At 42.5% G+C, this 17,648-nt stretch overlaps 1 protein-coding gene across 1 annotated transcript in view; it reads left to right on the top strand.

The window, feature by feature from the left end:
• Window positions 1–17,648, top strand: part of LOC136554032 (protein eva-1 homolog C-like) — a 202,808-nt gene that overhangs the window by 84,927 nt on the left and 100,233 nt on the right. The window contains exon 5 of the mRNA XM_066545826.1: window positions 13,228–13,371. Coding sequence (XP_066401923.1) covers window positions 13,228–13,371 — 144 coding nt within the window. The remainder of the gene's footprint in view (window positions 1–13,227; window positions 13,372–17,648) is intronic.

Below are 17,648 nucleotides of genomic sequence, written 5' to 3'. Positions count from 1 at the left end.
CCCACAGGTGGAATGAGGCCAGTCAGGTTATTTGTGCAGCGTGGTGAGTGTCTTGCTTGTGTGGCTGTGCAAATCTGAGCACTTGTAGCACAGCTGAGTTGTGCAGGGTCTCCTGAGGTGACCAGTGTTCCTGGATGTGCTCCTGAAGTCCCTCAGTTGCCAGAAGCCAAAACAGATGTGTGTGGCAGGTTAGCCTGGACCTCTTTGCTGTGGTCTTTGGGGTGGGCTGTCTGTGCCCTGGGTGCTGTGGTGGTTGGGCTGCTGGGTGAGAACTTGCCAAGTCAGTGAAACAGGATGGGTTTCTGGAGTAGACCTGAGCACCCCATCGTGTTGTCCTTGCTGAGAGGGCAGGAACAGGCACTTGCCAGTGACAAGGCACCAGCACAGGGACCCACTCTTCAATGCCAGCATGAAACAAAACTCTATGTGAAGCCACAAAGGGTAAAGTTTTATTCTTCTTTTCCCAGCTGCAAAATCATGAAACTGGTACTGGCTGAGAGCAGGGTATGAGGGACCAGAAAATGGGACAGCAGGCACAAACAGGGACAACAAGCAGTGGGGTCTGACAGCAGGGCTGCATGTGCCATATGATCTCTAGCACCTGTATGCCCTGGTGTTCTCAAACTGGGCTTGTGAGCTCTACAAATTGGGATGTTTGCCCAAGGAAATGAGGTGTCAGATCCTAGAGTGCAGCACTCGGTCTGCTGCTGGGATGAGGCAGGGCCTTCCTCAAAAGTCAGCTCCTAAATGAAATTACTTACATGAGCAGGCTCAGTGTAATGCCAAGTCAGGGGTGGGAATGCTGAGGAAACTTTACACTGAAAAACCAGCTCAAGGTTTTAAGCTGTGAACAGATGCTAAAAATGACAAAGTTGTTGTACAGGGGCAAATATCCACATGTTTGGAATTGCTGGGGTCTCAAGTATCTTAAGTCAATCTGGTGCTCCTGGGGTGCTGTGGGAGTTGGTATGTCCTATCCATAAGAGCAAAGGGAGGGTGGGAAGGGGTCTGGAATGTCTGCTGGCTGCATGCCCTGCAGGGCTGGGGAGGAGATGTGAGGAACTCACCATGGAGCAGTGACTTCCCCAGGCCTTGCCCTCCACTTGGGCTCTGTGTGTGTGGGGTGAAAGACAGACTATGGCTGTTGATGTTTCCTTGAATGATGAAATCCTGAGCGAATTGTGGGGGCAGGGTGAGCTTAACTAAAAGAAAATTGGAGGTGAGCAGATGGTCATTGCCAATTCACCATGCTCCAGCCCTTAAATCCCAGTCATGTTTGGGAGTGTTTGTTTAGGTTTCCTCAGCTACAGCTCAGGGATCCCTTTGGCATGAGTCTCTGCTTATCACAGCCTTCCCTTCATCTGCCTGTGTGAGCTGACCCAGTGGGGCAGAGCTCCAGTGCTGCAGGAATGGGAAGGTGAGCTCTGGCTGTAGTTTGCACTTCTCTTGGTCCCACAGGAGAAACTGGTGTAGGATCCTCCTCCAACCCAAATCAGCAAAAATCACATTCACACTGTGCTTCCCCATGGCACCCTGCAACCCTCCCATTCCTGTCTCCAGGGACAAGAGCAGGTTGTGCTCCCAGCTGCCAGGAGTGATTGTGGGAGCAGCACTCAGGGTCCCCCAGCCTGCTTCAGAACTGCTCTTCTAACAGGCCTGCCTAGCCCAGCAGGCAGCTCTATTCCTTCAGGAGCAGGTGGAAACATCAAAATTTATAAATCAAAGCTTCTGCTAGCTGGAGAACATTTCCCTGCACGTTTCCACAGCCCTGCAATGTGGGGAGGGCTCCTCCGTGGCAGACTTTGATCCCAGACATTCACAACAAGCTGATCTTACAAACATGACTGTATGAGTCAGACTTTGCAGCAACATCCAGTTCCTGTAAGGCAGAACCCAGCTATGTTCTGTGCATGGGAGATTTATTTTGTTTGAATTTCATGGGTGTGATGATTTGTGTCAAGTCTGAACCTTAGCAAAGGGCATTTTGCTGGAAGTAGGACCTGCACAAGTTTGCAGTGATTATTTTTATCCATGCAGCCTGAGCTACTTGATGAGTGAAGAAGTCCTACTTGCCTCAAAAGCAGTGAAGATTATCTGTTCTTCCTCTCCTAATGAAAAGCAGTTCAGAAAATTTGGTTCCATTTTTCTTTCTGTGGACAAAATGCACATTTTGTATTGAATTTAGAAATATGCAGCTTCTACAGGTGAGGATTTTAAAGAACTGAGGTCTAAGATGGGCAGGAGAGTTGACCTAATAGAGCATTGCATATGTAAGGTAAACCAATTCAATTTGTGTTGTTTCTGCCTTGTACTCCTGTGGAAGTGTTGAAGTATACTACCTGAATTTCCTGGATTCTGCATTAGGTGCTCAGCTGGTTTCTGAGGTATCCTGGTGTTGCAGACATTTTAACCCAGCTATTGCTGTGCTGCTTTTTGGGTGATGAAAGATCCCCAAGTCACCCTTGACATGCCATGCCATGCCAGACACATGCTTTCTCTTTGTATAATGTCTATGTGAATGTTCTTAGCATGTATGAGGAGAAAGTTATGGTGGAGAACTCCATCTTACTGCTGTCATGTTAAAGTGAAAATCTGTCAGGATCCTCTTTTAACTGGAAGCATGCTGAAACTTGCATCTCTGTCCGTAATGGGAAACCCCTGCAAACAGCTGGAGCCCTCCTTGAATGCCTTGGGAACTCTGAAAAGCTCCTAAAAGAATTTGACCTTATTTGTAACTCTCTTAATAAAGCCTCCACTTTCCTGCCAGCATGTGCAGTGAGCATACACAGAGCATGGAGAGGTCTCTGGGGAAAGGGCTATTTACAAGCAATGAACCATTAATATCCCTCAGCCAAGTGAGCCCTTTGCCCCCTTTTCCTGCTGTTTACAGCTGCCTCTGCCTGCATCTCCAAGTGGCTTGTTTATTCTGAGAGAAGTAATTTAAAAAATGGCCTTTTTCTACATGTGTCTGAGTGCAAGGTAGTGATCTAATTAGGAGGCTGAGGAGGAAGATCTTGGATGTAAAATGATTAACCTTTTTGTTGCTTAGTGCAGGAATATCTTTGCTCATGTTCAGGACACCTGACTCGTTCACATTATTCATTTTTAGTGTCTCTCCCCCTGAACCACAGGGAGTGAGATGGACGTGTTCAGCTGACTTCTGACACAGGATCCAGGACTCCTTCTCAAGTACCCTGTCTTTCTCATCATGTATACAAAAAGCCCAAAGCAATTTAAGGGCTCATCCTGGGTAGAAGGAATCTGGGCTTGGTTTTGGAGTCACAGCAAGATCGTGGGAACCCTGGCTCCTCAGCCTTGCTCTGGGTCCTGGGGTGTGGATTAATCTGAGGCTGCTGAGACTGAAACATCCTTGTCACTTAACATACAAGTTGTCTCCTGTGCCCCTGTAAAGGGGAAAAATGAATGTGTTTACAAATCCCTGAGGAAGCTCAGATGGTCGGTGGCACTCTCTGACTCATGGGATCTGATAATGGAAGAGCACAGGAAGGAGTTCAGCAAATAAGCCCGTGCTTTAGGTGCTCATTCCCTGGCATTTTTCATTCTAATGCAGTGACAGAAGGTGATCCAACCCAGTTTGTTTTGATTTCCCTCTCTTAATGTAGATGTATATAAGACTTGAAGCAGAGTCCTCATATAAATATTTATTACATCATATAAATAATGGATCGTTCTAGTTTGTTTATCTGTGACCAGATCTAGCATGTGAATGAATATGAATTACATGCAGTAAAAACTCCATTCTATTCCAGGGTACATGTTCCTGCCAGCAGAAGAGCTGGCTTTAAGAAACTGCTGCCCCTCCAGCTGTGCATTTCTGGCTCTCTTCTGCTTTACCATCTATGACCATTTTCTATCCTGTTTCCATCAGGACAAGGTTGTGGCTGTGCTCTAATCTTAGTCTTAAGTCAAATGCTTAAAAGTGTTGAGCTGGACAATGAGGAGTAGCAACCCCTGACACTACTGGGGGAAGCAGAGGATGGCTGGGACTGCAGGAAGGAATGGGATATCCACAGAAATCTGTGATGGCCAGACAATGCTATGTAGCACAGCTGACCTTCAGCAGATCCAAGTGGCTGAAAGACTCTTGGGCTTCATCCTGGTTTCCCTGTCTGGCCTTTAAAGCAGCTGCAGTGCTGGGTCTGTGGGATGAGCAGCAGCTGGGGGGCTCAGAGCCTGCCATTCCTCTCTACAGAGCACACCAGGCTTCCAAAGCACCCCTGCTGTAGGTGTGACTCTGTGTATGCTTCATTTACATTCAGGGCAGAAACTACTTTATTATGTGTATAGCTCATAATTAAGAACATGTTTTTAGAGGCCAATCTGTTTGTATGTAATAAAACCCATAAGTATCCAAATCTGAAGGCTAAATAAATATCAGTTGCTTTTTAATTCACATATCATACCTTGTTAAATTTAAATTGAAATGCAGTTCCCATTTAGAATGCTGAGTTAAAGTGGGACAAAGCCTGCTTTCAGAAAGTTGTTCAATTTTAGATACTTTATGTGTTTCACTTTTTGTTTCAAAACAGCAGGAGGTAATTAAAATCACTTTACAGCTGTTTCTAGAAGACTCCAACTATTGTTGGATTCCATAGAGCCATAAAAATGATTTATATGAAATTGTTTTTATATGCACACAATAGCTATTTTAAAAAAATAATTAAAAAGTACATTCAAATGTGAGTCTGGACAAGATCTTTCTCTAAACCAAGGTTCGAGTTGGTTTTGAAATGCTGTTTACAGTAGAGTATGACCCCACAGAGTGATTGTAATTAAAAAATCTGAAACTAGTAATTGAAATAGCACTAGCAGGCTCTGTGATGGTATTTGAAGAAGTATTTGTGTCAGTAATATCAACTTCTTTAGTGGCTGATATTATAAAAGTTGCTTATTGCCCAACTGTTAGTTAAAAGCAGCCCCAAAATACAATCCTAACAATAAAAGGGCAAAGTTCAAGAGATTTAAATGTGTAGCATCTCAGTTGGTTTCCATGGAGTTGCTTTGAATGAAAACCAGTGTAACTTGTTCAAAACTGATAAAGTTCCTCTTAAACTAATTCAGATGTCACTCAAGAATATTGCAAAATTGCCACAGTGAGAGCCTGAGAAACAAAGGTAATGTGAAACCTGGGAGTTTGCAGGCATGCCATGCTTTATTTTAGGGACCAAGGGCAAGAAGTGACTTGCAGGCTGTGTTAGCTGGGTAATCTCTTTAGAAAATGGGCCAGTCCTGCAGCTTGTGAAGTTCAGACCTTGCTTCAGACTAGGTCTAGGCACTTGTTGAATATCCCCATGTTCAATAAAAGACTTTTTTTGGGCTATAATGAATAGGAAGGAGAAATGAATTCAAGGACTTCACAGAGAGTAGATACATTGAAAGCACTATCTCTTTATTCTGATATCTTCTGAGTGATGCTAAAACTGTTACCTTCTTTGCTTCTTTTCTTGAATGTCTTACAGCCCACGATCTACTCTGCTGCAAATTAAACAATAAAATTTAACTGTTTAAGTGATTTGCCACAGCAAATCTTTTTTGTTCTCTGAGACTTGGAGCCACGTTTGAAGCTGTCCTTGGATTCTCACTTCAGCCCCTAAACCTGAGAAATGATAATAATTTGATCAACTTTACAAACTCTGAATCACTCCCTGCAAAACTGGGGGCTCGTATATTTTATGTGATTTCTGGTTCCAGATCCACGGGTGATAAGATGATTTAAGTTCACATTACTAAACCAAGTGTTTCTAAATGTAACTATAGGATATGTAATTAAATCTGTAATCGATCCTTCAGTTGCAGTCTGTAAATGTGATAGGTTTCTTTTGAGATAATTTTCTCTTTTCTGACCTACTGCTGAAGTTTCCAAAGTTTTATGAACTGTATAGTGACTAATTTTTCTCTCTCTTTCTGTAAAACATACTTTTTTAATGTAAAGTTGGCGTTCTCTGCATATCCTTCTAATGTTTGGATATAGATTTCCTTTCTAGCCTGTTCAGTGACATTGTGCAAGTTATATGTTCTATATATAGCTGTATCAATGTGAAATTCTCTGCTGCTATTTGTAATATGATGATGACCATTTATCATTCTACAAATACCAGCAAGGAACTTCACCTTTTAATTGTTTTGGGTTCCTGCTCCTGAGCTTCTTCTGTTTATGTAAATACACTTCTGCTTCTGTACCTTTTTTGTTTAAGGGCAGTTTTTGGTTTCTATTGGCTGAACTTCACATTGTTTGGTCTTAAGGATACTTAAATATTTGAAGTTTGGTTTTCTCCCTCTTGTCTTGTGGATCTAGACCCAACTCACTTCTTTTGTTCTCTATTGAGACTTGTGTGCCATGGCAGGGAAGAGAAATCCGCTGTATTTCAGTTGCCCCCAACTGAAACTGACAACTTTACACTGATAAAGAAATTAATTCCCCAGGCTGCTAAATGAGAGAGAAAGTGGACAAAATCCATCTTTATTAACAGTCTTCTGCACTGGCTTTTAAAGAGAACATTAAACTTAATGGGTATGGGCTTAGTCGAAAATGCCTGGGGTTTGATGTACTGCACAGAGTGCAGACTGGCTCATTGATATTCCGTGAAGACATCCTTCACAGGCTGCTGGATGGCTAATTTTTGGCTGAAGCTGAGGCTTAGGCACCTCTAGCAGCTGCCCCTCTGTGAAGGAGCTGATGTTTGTATCAACCAGAGCTAATAGAACATCTTTAGAATGGATGAGAAACTGCCCAAAACCAGGAGAGCTTCCTTCCCCCCTACTTATGAAGGAGGTTCTTTTTCAGATTGAGGCAGTCACTCCTAGGTAAAACATGAAGGAATTTAGGCAGTTGCCTCACCTGAAAGGTTGGAGTTACTTCCTGCTTGTGTCCTTCCTGCCATTCTATTGAAATTTGCTTTCTCTTTTGGCAGATAAGTGGATAACCACAACACTGATTCAGACATCTGTCAGCTTTCTTTGCAGGAATGAAATTTCTCTCCTCTTAGTTAACTGACTCCTTCCATCTTTCATTCTGTCCTCTCGCATTCATAGCTCCCAGCAAGTAACCTTTCCTCTTTTGTTCTCGAGCAGGAAGTCAGGCTGGCTGTTTTAGGGGAAAATCCTGTCCTCTGCTTGAGGAGTGTCCTCCTCAAGCTGTCAATTGTTTGTAAATTACATCCCTTACAGGAAAGTTTATCTTAAGTTGATCCTTTCACCTGCTCCTCAAAAGACAGCAAGGAAAGCTAAGGTTCTGCTGATGATTTAATTTTGAGATTTGGGTCTGCTCCTGATGCCTTTACACTGAGCCAAAGCATCCCACAGAATTTGTCTCTTGATCGGCTACCACCAGTCCTGTTCCAGTTCCTAAACATTTACTTCCTGTGTACTGCTGGAAATAGTATTTTAAGGCAGTAATCCCCTTTCTGAGGTCTTTAATTGTGGCCAACCATTTGGTCCTTTTGACACCTCAAGGTCTTATATTTTCTTGGCTGAAAAAAGTAATATGAGTGCCCCATTTTTCTTGAAAATTCACAGACTCAAGAGTCTGACTCATCCACTTATGAGTGGGTGGAGTTTTTTCTCAGGCTCCAGTTTTCTTTCTTTTTAAAGTGTGTGCATGTTAATATTGGGTTTAGCTCCATGTACTGCTGCCTCTCCAGCTCCATGGACAGCCCGTGGTAAACTCCTGCCTGGCAGCTTCACAGCATGCTAACAGATTCACCTGACCAGCTGTGTGTGGTCCTACTTGCTCTGGACAGCCTGTCTCATTTGTGCAGGAGCCCACCTTTGCAGGTTCAGCAGGGCTGTGACAGGTGAGTATGATCATGAACAGATAAACAGATGTTCTTGAACATCTGCAATATGCCCAACTTCACTGTGGGATTAGTCACCCTTCTCAAAACTCGGGGTTTAAATCTGTTTGTGAATCCATCTGTGATGGCTGCTGCCTTGGAAGAGGCTCCAATCTCCAATAGAGCATTTAAGAGTTACCAAAATGCAAAAATTAAAGAGTTTGGAAACATTCTTTCAAACCCAGATAGGTTTTGCAATCAAAGCAGCAAAGCATGGCTCGGATTTCAGATTTGGATGTATCACCCTTACTGGAGAAAAACAAGTAACAGGGAGTAACCAAAATTAAGGATATGATTAATAGGCATTGGCTCCAGTTTATTTTATTTTATTTTTTTTACCATGAATAAAGAAATATTCATGCTGGGAAGCAGCCTTAGACTGACTAAAATCCATTCATTGTGGTGAGCTTGATGATATGGACATTACATCACCGAGACCAATTCCAGTTTTAAAGCCAACATGGTCTGCAAGCTGAGCCTGGTAAAATCCTCCATCATCTCTGTTGCCCTGGTTTGGGTTTTTACCCTGACAGAGGCTGGGCTGATGGCGTAAGTAAGGTGAATTACTGGTAAGGTGAATTACCCACCGAGGACTTAGATGGTTGTGAAATCCTACTGGCCAGTGGTCTGCATTTGTGAAGTGATCCTGGGAAAGGGAATTCACCTTGCACCAGGAGCAAGGCTGGAGGGATGTGCAACTTCTAGAAATTGGGGCCAGAGGTAAAGAGAATAAAGTGAGCTGATCCCACTCCCCCACAGCCCCAGTTTTAGCTGAAAATGCCATGTTTGAAAAGCACAGATGATACTTTTAAACGCTTTCACATGTGAAAGTTTCACATAGCCAGGATTCGTATGTGCTCTCTGGCAGTGTACTCAAGCAATCCAAGACTAATGAAAGCCAAGGGTAACTCTGGCCCAACCTCTCCTAGAGGGCTCTCTATCATCTATGAGGTCTTAAAGCAGTTTTTATTGCTGTATCATGGGATTTGAGCTTTTTTGGCTTTAGGAGGTTCTCGACAGGGGCCTGGCTCTGCTTAGCAGTGCTTACCTCAGACTTAGTGATACGGTGTTGGCGTTTGTGAGCATCCTTCCCACATCTCTGACACATGGAGTCACTTGTTTGTTACTGGTGCCAGGGTGGTATTTCATAAAACATTTGGAATTTGCATTTAGCAAGCAAACAAGCAGCAGAAGAAAGGAGATTGTGGAATATAAAATCATTAAGGTTGGAAAAGACCTTAAGATCATCTAATCCAACTGTCCTGACTGAGCATGACATCTGGTACAATAAGTGCCATGTCTAGTCTCCCACTTCTGAAGACCTGGAAAAAATGAATTTGACCCACTGAAGGGGACCACAGCCCAACTCTGCTGCACCACATTGCTGGGCTTGGCTTCCCCGCATCTTTTTGGCAGGATAAATGCATGATTTATGGATAAAACCCCTCTGTTTTCTTGCCTGTCTGAGCTCTGAGGATGGGCACCTGGAGGTGAAGATTTCTGACCTAAAATCACCTTCTGAAGAGGTATTAATATAATTGGAGCTTTCACTGCAATGATCTCCCCAAGGATTTATCTACATTTGGAACTTAAATTACCTATGTGCACTTCATAACATCTAACAAGATTGAATTCACTGTTTTTATAAGCCCAAGACACAGGGGTAAAAGAAAATACCATGTTGTCCCTTCTAGAGCTCCAAATGCCATGGTGGTGACTGTGATTTATGAAGGTGCTGTAGTCTCATCTATCATTCAGCCACCTCTCAGATGTACTATTGACATCTTCAGTGCCCATTAGTGAGGGAATAAAGATGCTTGAATACGACATTTTGGCAAGCAGCTAAATGAACTCCTTGTCAGAAACCCTTTGAAGTGTGTATGGAAAATGGTCCCATTTGGAGGTTGTGATTGCTGCTCTTACATTTTCCAGTTCAATATGTTATGTGGAAGATGAACATGCTGACAGACAAAGAAATTCAAGATGGGAGACAAAGCTAATTTCAGCGTTGGTGTAGTCCTCCCTCAAAACACTGAAAGCTGCTTGCCCTGGCCCTTATGAGAATGTACTAGGCACTTTTGCATAGAAATTGTATGGAGGCAAAACCAGGGAAAATTCCCTGTTGTGAGCAAAAGGAAGTCTTTGAAGTGAACACTTGGTCAGAATTTGTGCCTAGACTGCATTTCTGTTTTTTCAGGGCTAGAAAAATATGACTGTTTCCATGAGAATGGCTCAGGTCTTTCCATGGGGAAAATGGGAAGAGTATTTGAATTTACCATGTGGGAGATTGTTGCTCCAGTAGAGTTTAGCTGGATCTTGTAACATGGATACCTCAGATGACTTTCTGCCACTTCTGCATTCACCAGATTCTGGTGTTCATTGGGTCTGGAGGTGAGGGAAAACAGTAAGACTTTCCTAAATTGTGTCTGTTTGCAGCAAGAGCCAAGGAAATGGAGCACTACAAGAAACCTCCACTGTGCTATATTGAAGTCACACTGGCAGCCACTTAAAAAAGCAGTCAGAGATTGCTTGAAATCTTCAGTAATGACCTGGGACAGGGTTTGTAGGTGGTACCAAATTGGGCAGGACTTGTTACAGCTTAACTAGAACACTGAAGTGTCTGGTTTGGGGTTCTCCAGGTAAGAAGAGATGTTGGAAAACAGGAGCAAGTCCAATGGAGCTCCACCAACCTGTCAGGGGCTTGGAGCATATAGCATATGGGGGAATACTGAGGGATACAGGGTTGTTCAGTTTTCAGACGAGAAAGCTTTGGGTGGGATATTATTTCTGTTTTTTACTAAGGAATAGGTGGTTCTACAGAAGATTCTTTTTGGGAACACACAGAAGGAAACAGCAGTTGAACACCAAAAGCAATGAACATGAGTTGCACCAATAGAAACCTGATTATACACAATGAAAAAATTCTTCACCTGGAGAGGGGCTTAGCCCCGGATCAAGTGTCCAAGGACTTTGGGAAATATTTCTCTGTGGAGATTTTCAAAACTTGCCTGGGCGAATTCCTGAGCAACCTGATGTAACATCAAAGCTGGCTGTTCTTTGGGCAGAAGGTTGGAGTGGATAGGATCCAGATATTGCTTTCAGCTAAATTATGGGATGGTTTATGTGCTGCAGTCCCAGCAGGTGATGTTTTCCCCAAATATATTTTTTCATGCTATGGTTTGCAAAAAGTCCATGTCAAAGAGCCTTTTACAATCTTGATGCCCTATTTTCTATGTGAGGGACTTTCATCTTCAGCTGTAATTGAAGCATAGAGAGCTCCTTCTACTCTTCTGCTCATTGTGGCTGGTGCAGCTTGAGCTGGAGCAGGGGAGTTGGAGAGTTGAGGACTTCACTAAGGGTGTTTGTGACTATGGTGGCCTGGTCTGTGCCCAAAGAACTTGGGTGTCTGGGGTTATATGTGTACTGGTAATTGAGTAGTATCAGTGGCACAGGTACTGGAAATTGATCTGTACTGTGAAACTGCAGCATGGTCCATGGCTTGTTGTCTTGGCCGAGATAACTCTCCCAGGCAGTCCAGAAGCTCATAGAATTCTGGAATGGTTTGAGTTGGAAGGGTTCTTAAAGATTATCTTGTTCCAATCCCCCTACCATGGGCAGGAGCACCTGCCACTAGACCAAGTCGTTCAAAGCCCCAAAAATACAGTGGGGGCCTTCTGCAAATTGACTATTAGCACTAGCCCTGTTATATCTCAGGCTGTATTACCTGTTTGGAGTAATGCTAGCTGGCAAGATCATTCTAAGGTATAGGGTATCACTTAAACAAAGGGGGTAAAGGTGTGTCCATAATTTAGCCCTCTTTGGTTTCCTGATACAGATGCTGCTGATAATGTCAGTTTGGGTGGAGACCATGGCCTGTTCAGAACTGCTTGGGAGGAAGGAGGCCATCAATACCAGGACATGACTAGTGAAGGCTAAAAAAGCTGTGAATGTTAGTGTGAGAGTGTATGACAAATAAAACTCCTAGAAGCATTTTCAGTCTGATGAATCTACAGCTTTGGCACCTGAAGAGTCAATTTGATCTGTTAAGGTGGAGAGCAGAGTCTGTAGTTTAGTGCATACATATTCCTAAATGAGGAAGGTCCCAAAGGCTGCCCATCTCTGGGGATGCTGGATGCAAAAGCCTTGTTGGGACTCTCACAGGACCAGCAATGTGTAATTCCCCATGGATACAGTATGCTCCTGTGCCAGAGGGCAAGGCCCCTAAGCAGACAGCTGTGGGATGTTCTCTATTATGTGTGAGAACAATAACAAATAAAAAGAATAGGCACCCTCCAAGAAATCCTCTGCAGCATTTAGATTTGCTGAGTTTCTCTAGCTGGACGTTTGCAAAAAGACAATGAATCAGGATTGCTGCATGCCAGATGTTTCCACTGAAACCTCTGACACTCATTGGATCAGAAATCCCCTAAGGAAGTTTGGGTCATTCAGTATGAAAATGTTCACATGGAGCCTTCTTCTTTTGTCATTTGCAGCATGTGAAATAAAATGCTGCCCTTGATTTGAGAAAAAAGGCATGTTACCATGTAGGCTTGGTTTTCTGTGGCTTTCCCGTGTCTCTCATGGCTTTTATTGTTATGCTGGTTCTAGCATTCCGTACCTTTTGAGGTCCATTTTTCATTTCCCTTCCTCCTAATTAGTGACCAAAAGCAGTTTGTATTCCATTCTCTGTAGCTGTCCTGTTCCTTTTAGCAATGATTTGATGTTGAAGAAATGTCTCCTTGCAAGTTTCCCCCCTCATCTTGGTTCTGGCTAGACAGTGAAAGCAAACTGTCAGTCTTGCACCTTAAAGCTCAGGACTTTATCTGTGCAAATTGTTCTCACCCTAGGTAAGAAAACAGGCAAAACCACCTGGTAGAGAAAAATATATGGGAAAACAATTTTGGACCTTCCCATATTCTAAATTTCTAATAAGAAAAATGTTTCTACTTGCATAGAATGAATGTGATTAAAACAATATTTCTGCTTACATGGTAGATGATAATGTTATAATTATTACACCTCATACTAATTTTCATTAGATTTAGAAATGTAACATCAAAGAGCAGAGACACTGATCACCTTTGTATTCAAGAGGGGTCAGAGAGGGGGATTTGAGACACCTCTTGTGGTTGTTACAAAGATGAAACATCTTTTATTCTCAGCCTTCTTTGTATGGATGTGTGATTATTCAATGTTCTTTCAATTTATTAGAGGTGTGTTAGAGTCAGATGCACTTTCTCATGTAAACATAAAGACTTTTAAACATGGAAATCTTGTATGTACTCTCACAGTCTGCAACTGGTAAATTATTTTTAAGCAATTTCTGTTGTGAATGGACAAATATTCACAGATAGGTATTGTTTTTCCCTTTTAGAGTGTCAGTCAGCTACTGCTCTGCAGCTCATGATCAAGCGTTGTCATGGGAAAAGAAGCTGCAGCATATATGCCAGCACCTATGAATTTGGAGATCCTTGTTACCCAGGCATCCAAAAGCATCTTAATGTCATCTACACCTGTGGTAAGTTACAAAATTCTCTAACTCTCACTGGGCTCTATGTTTGTTGAGCAGTGGTGTGTGGAGAATAAGAGATGCAAAAAGTTGTTGAACTTCCAGTTGGCTCCTGGTGATTCATATTTGGTTGACAAGGAAAAGCTTTGGATCACCAGAGTAGTTTAATTCTGTCACTTTTTGTACTCATTGGCTCTATAGAAAAAGCAAAAAATGTGGAAATTATATTTATTAACCCATTCATCTGCTTCTTCAAGGCAGGAAGATCTGGCAGTGAAGTCAATCTGCTCAGTGGACATTTACACACTGAATGTTGGCATCCTGCAGCAAAGCTGTGGTTATCAGTAGGATCCTTATTACTTTATTCTGTATTTATTTCATTTTGTACCATAGAATCAGGTGATTACTAAACCATACTCATTCACTGCGTTAGTAGAAAATCACTCCCAAAATCCTCAGGTAAACATTGCAACAATTTTTTTAACAAAATACTATTATTAAACAAAAAATAAACAGTTTGCTCTCAGTTGGGAGCTTAGGTCATAACATTGAGCAGACACTCTGCTGTTACCTGACTAGTCATCTTATTTTGCAACAGAGGAAAAATTGTTCCTGTCTGAGCTCTGTAGTATAAAAAACAACATCTGTCTTCATACTGTGATGACATTTTGGTCATTTGTAGCTGACATATCTTAAAATATTTCCTTCAGGGTTTTGCTTACATAGTTGTCACTAGGATCAGCTCCGTCTCTCTCTCTCAGTGTTCCTTTCTGTATCCATCTGGAAGTGCAAATTTTGGTGCTGTACTGAATGTGCTGAGCAGACAGTGGCTCATGTAGTGAAAGAGAAGCTGTCTGTGCCCTAAGACAGCAAAGGGTCTGTGGGTCACTCTGTGTGTAACTGCAGCATGCTGAGTGTGACAGAAAGCATTTGAGATGCAGTCACTGTAACATTTTGTGTAGTGGCTACAGCATGGTGGCTGTGCAGCACCCTGAGGAGCAGAGACATTGATGTAGGAGCATCAGGCTCTCAGCTTGTCTGGCTGTTGTTTCATTTGGCAGGAAGTTTGGGTTTTGCTTGAAGTGATGCAGCAAGAAGTAGCAAAGCTATCCTTGCAAAGCCCTATGAGATTTCTAGTCAGGAAGGTGATGTTTTAATATCACTTTTCTTATAAAAAGGCTGGGGAGAAGCTTATCCTCATGGGGATTTGACAGAAACAAAGGCAATGTAGAAGTCAAAACAGGAGCTCCATCCCTCAAAAATCCAGGGAAAACAAACAGAGCCCCATGATGTATTTCCAAGAGGATTTCTCCTTCAAAGGCCTCCAGGGCCTTATTCTAGAATTGTGGTCCTGGTCTCAAAGTCCACTATAAAAAGCACTAATGATCTCTTAATATGACCTTAACTCTCTAGTCCAAGCCTAACTGCATCAGGAAATGAGTCACACTTGAGAGCACAAAATGGCATGTTTTGCTTTTCTGTGAGTAAAATCTGCCTCATCCTTTGAAGGTGGCCATGGCTCCTTTTCAAAACCATGATCTCAGACATGTCTCTGAACTGGATTTTGTGATCAACAGACACATATTTCTCGCCTCAAATAGCAAAGTCCTTCAACATGTGAAAATGAAATAAACAAGAAATCAAATTCCAGTTTCATGTGCTTGTGCCAGACAGAACTAAGTCCTGGAATTCTTTTAGAAGAAATGATAAAACCAAACATTTTGGTATTCTCATGACCTAGAGAATGATATCAGTGTAGAAAACCTCCTGCTGGCTGTCTTTGTTTCAGGTTTCCTTAAAGCTGTACACATTATGGCTCCTGGCATAGTGCTCTCCTACTTTCACCAAAACTGTGGGAGTGAAAGGGGACAGGCTGGGATAAATGGGCATGACTGCACTTCCCTGTTGCCTGTATCTCAATACATATCCCTGTTTCCCACCTCTTACACTTGGAAACATGTTGTCTCTTGCTGTTGTTGTCTGGAGATCTGTGAAAGATGCAGTGACCCTGGCATACTTGGGAAATGTGATGGGTGTACAAATGGGTTTCTCCAAGCATCACTTCATTGCTTTTTGCTGCTGCTTCAAGTAAGTGACCCCATTACTCTCTGAGGTCAGGCAGTGCAGTCAGCCTGCTCCTCTCTGTCACTCCCTGCCTGCCCAACTGGGGTAGAGATGTCCTGCCATGTGTCACTGGTCTTACCTGTGAGAAAAACTGCCCTGTGTCCTTGGCCAGTGCTGCTGACCTGCTGCGCTGCTTCAGAAGAGTTGGTGAGAGCAAGAACTGTGATGGAGGTGGCTGTGGATGGGAGAGTCTTTATGCAGACATTTCCTTTGTGAGGAACTTCAGTATCTATAGGGACAGAGCAGCTGAGCTTGGCTTCTGGTGCTAAAGCATGGGAACGACTGGAAGGAGACCAATATTTCTTCTTCTCATAGCAACTAATGAAAAAAAGTCTGCTGAGTAATTTATGAGGTGACAAAAGATAATAATAATGAAAAGCTCATGAGCTGTTAGCAGAAATCACAGCTGAGATGGACCCTGTGAGAGATTGGTAGTGTTTATGTAGACCAAGGCCTAGTGAAGAGCTAGTGAGGTGTCTTATCTCCCAGTCCTGGCAGGAGAACATCTGTAGGGTCTCTCAGGTCATCGTGTCCACTGTTCTTCTCTAGCCTGACAGAAGGACCTGGGCCCTATTCCAGATCTCCAAGAGGTAAATGGATGAGGCAAGAACTTTGCTTTCTTTAAGCCATATCCATATTTCTTGAAGGTTCATTCCTCCAGCTTCCATGTTTTATTGGACATGAAAATTCCTGCCAGATACACACAATTTTGCCAGATGAATCTGTTCTTAAATAAAGGTGTCATCTAACTTCTTGCCCAGCTGTATATTTTAAAAATATTGGTTGTAATTACTTCAGCCAGTGGGAATGGCTCAAGTCAGCAGATCTCCATATCAAATTATATCCCTTTGCACTGTGGGCTCAAGGTCTGTTGGCATCACCTAGCTGAGAGGGAAATGCCACCAGTTTGTGTGTATGTATGAGATGATTGAAGCAAACAAGCACCCAGCAGCATGGTGTGATAGAGATCTCTCATGTGCATTAGGGTCCCATTAGCCCAGCCAAGGAAACAGATGAAAAAACCTCCAACATAAAAACATTCCAAACCTGAACCTTGGCAGGAGCTGAAATACAAATATTTGGCCCAAAGCCACATTTAGCTAATGAAATGGTATGGAAGGTGGGATTTTCCAGTATGTGGGTCCCATTACTGCACTAATAAATACATTAATTACTTTTTCAAAAGAAAAAGACAAGTTCATTCTGGGAAGCACATAAGGCCTGGTGAGGTTGAGCTCTGAGTGTGGCAGCTGTAATAGAGGCAAATGTAAAAATTTTAGTTCTGCCTTTTCTTTAAAATACCCTTAGAGTGGAAAAGAAAATAAAAAAGCAATTATGCAAGTGAGAAAAATAGTACAATAAAGACTTACTAGAAGTCTTTCTCTCCTTGTTTCCTCTTCCCCTAAACTTCTTCTTTTGTCTCTGTATAAAACATTGTAATTTTTTGTAATAACTGTGAGTAGCTTGGTAGTGGTTTTGTACTTACTGATAAAACTTACTGTGCTCACAATCTTTTCATTTTCTTAATTGTCCAGTTATTAACTTCAAAGTCACTCTTTAATTCTCTCTATCTCTTTCCTCTCTAGTTTGCTAGATTAGGTTTTTTTGCCTGTGCTGAAGTCCTAACTGAGCACTGCATTAAAACCTGTGGAATTTTTTCACACACACAGTGCCACTTGGACTCAAGGAAGCGTTGAAGTGTGTGCTTTATTTTAGGACCTACGGATAATTACCATGAAAGTTAAATATTTTCTCAAATTCTTCCTTGAGTGGGGATGAGGGACCTGTCTGTGTGTAAAGTGAAACCTTATTCTGAAAGTCAAGGGAGCCATTCAGAGAGCCCACTGTCCCCACTGCCAGACCTGCCTCCCTGTGCATTCCATGCAGGCTGCAAATATAAACCCTCTGCTAAGGACCTGCTGTTCTTTAAATGCAGGCATCCATCAGAAACGGTTTGATGAGAATAAAAGAAAATAAAAGAAGGGGGATTGTGAATTTCTTTGTGTCTAGATGTGCTTCAGTGGGTTGGTTATCAGTCCTGATAACTGGTGACTTTTTAGTGCTGCAGTTGGACATGTGCTGAACAAAATGGAGGAAATATGGCCTTGGATGTGTTTTTGATGTGAATATCTGTCTTACATTTAGATGTGTACGTGCCTCCT

Source organism: Molothrus aeneus, chromosome 3, assembly GCF_037042795.1.
Source record: "Molothrus aeneus isolate 106 chromosome 3, BPBGC_Maene_1.0, whole genome shotgun sequence".
Taxonomy (NCBI): Eukaryota; Metazoa; Chordata; class Aves; order Passeriformes; family Icteridae; genus Molothrus; species Molothrus aeneus.
Note: the sequence above shows the minus strand (reverse complement) of the source record. Positions and strands in the feature narration are given on the sequence as shown.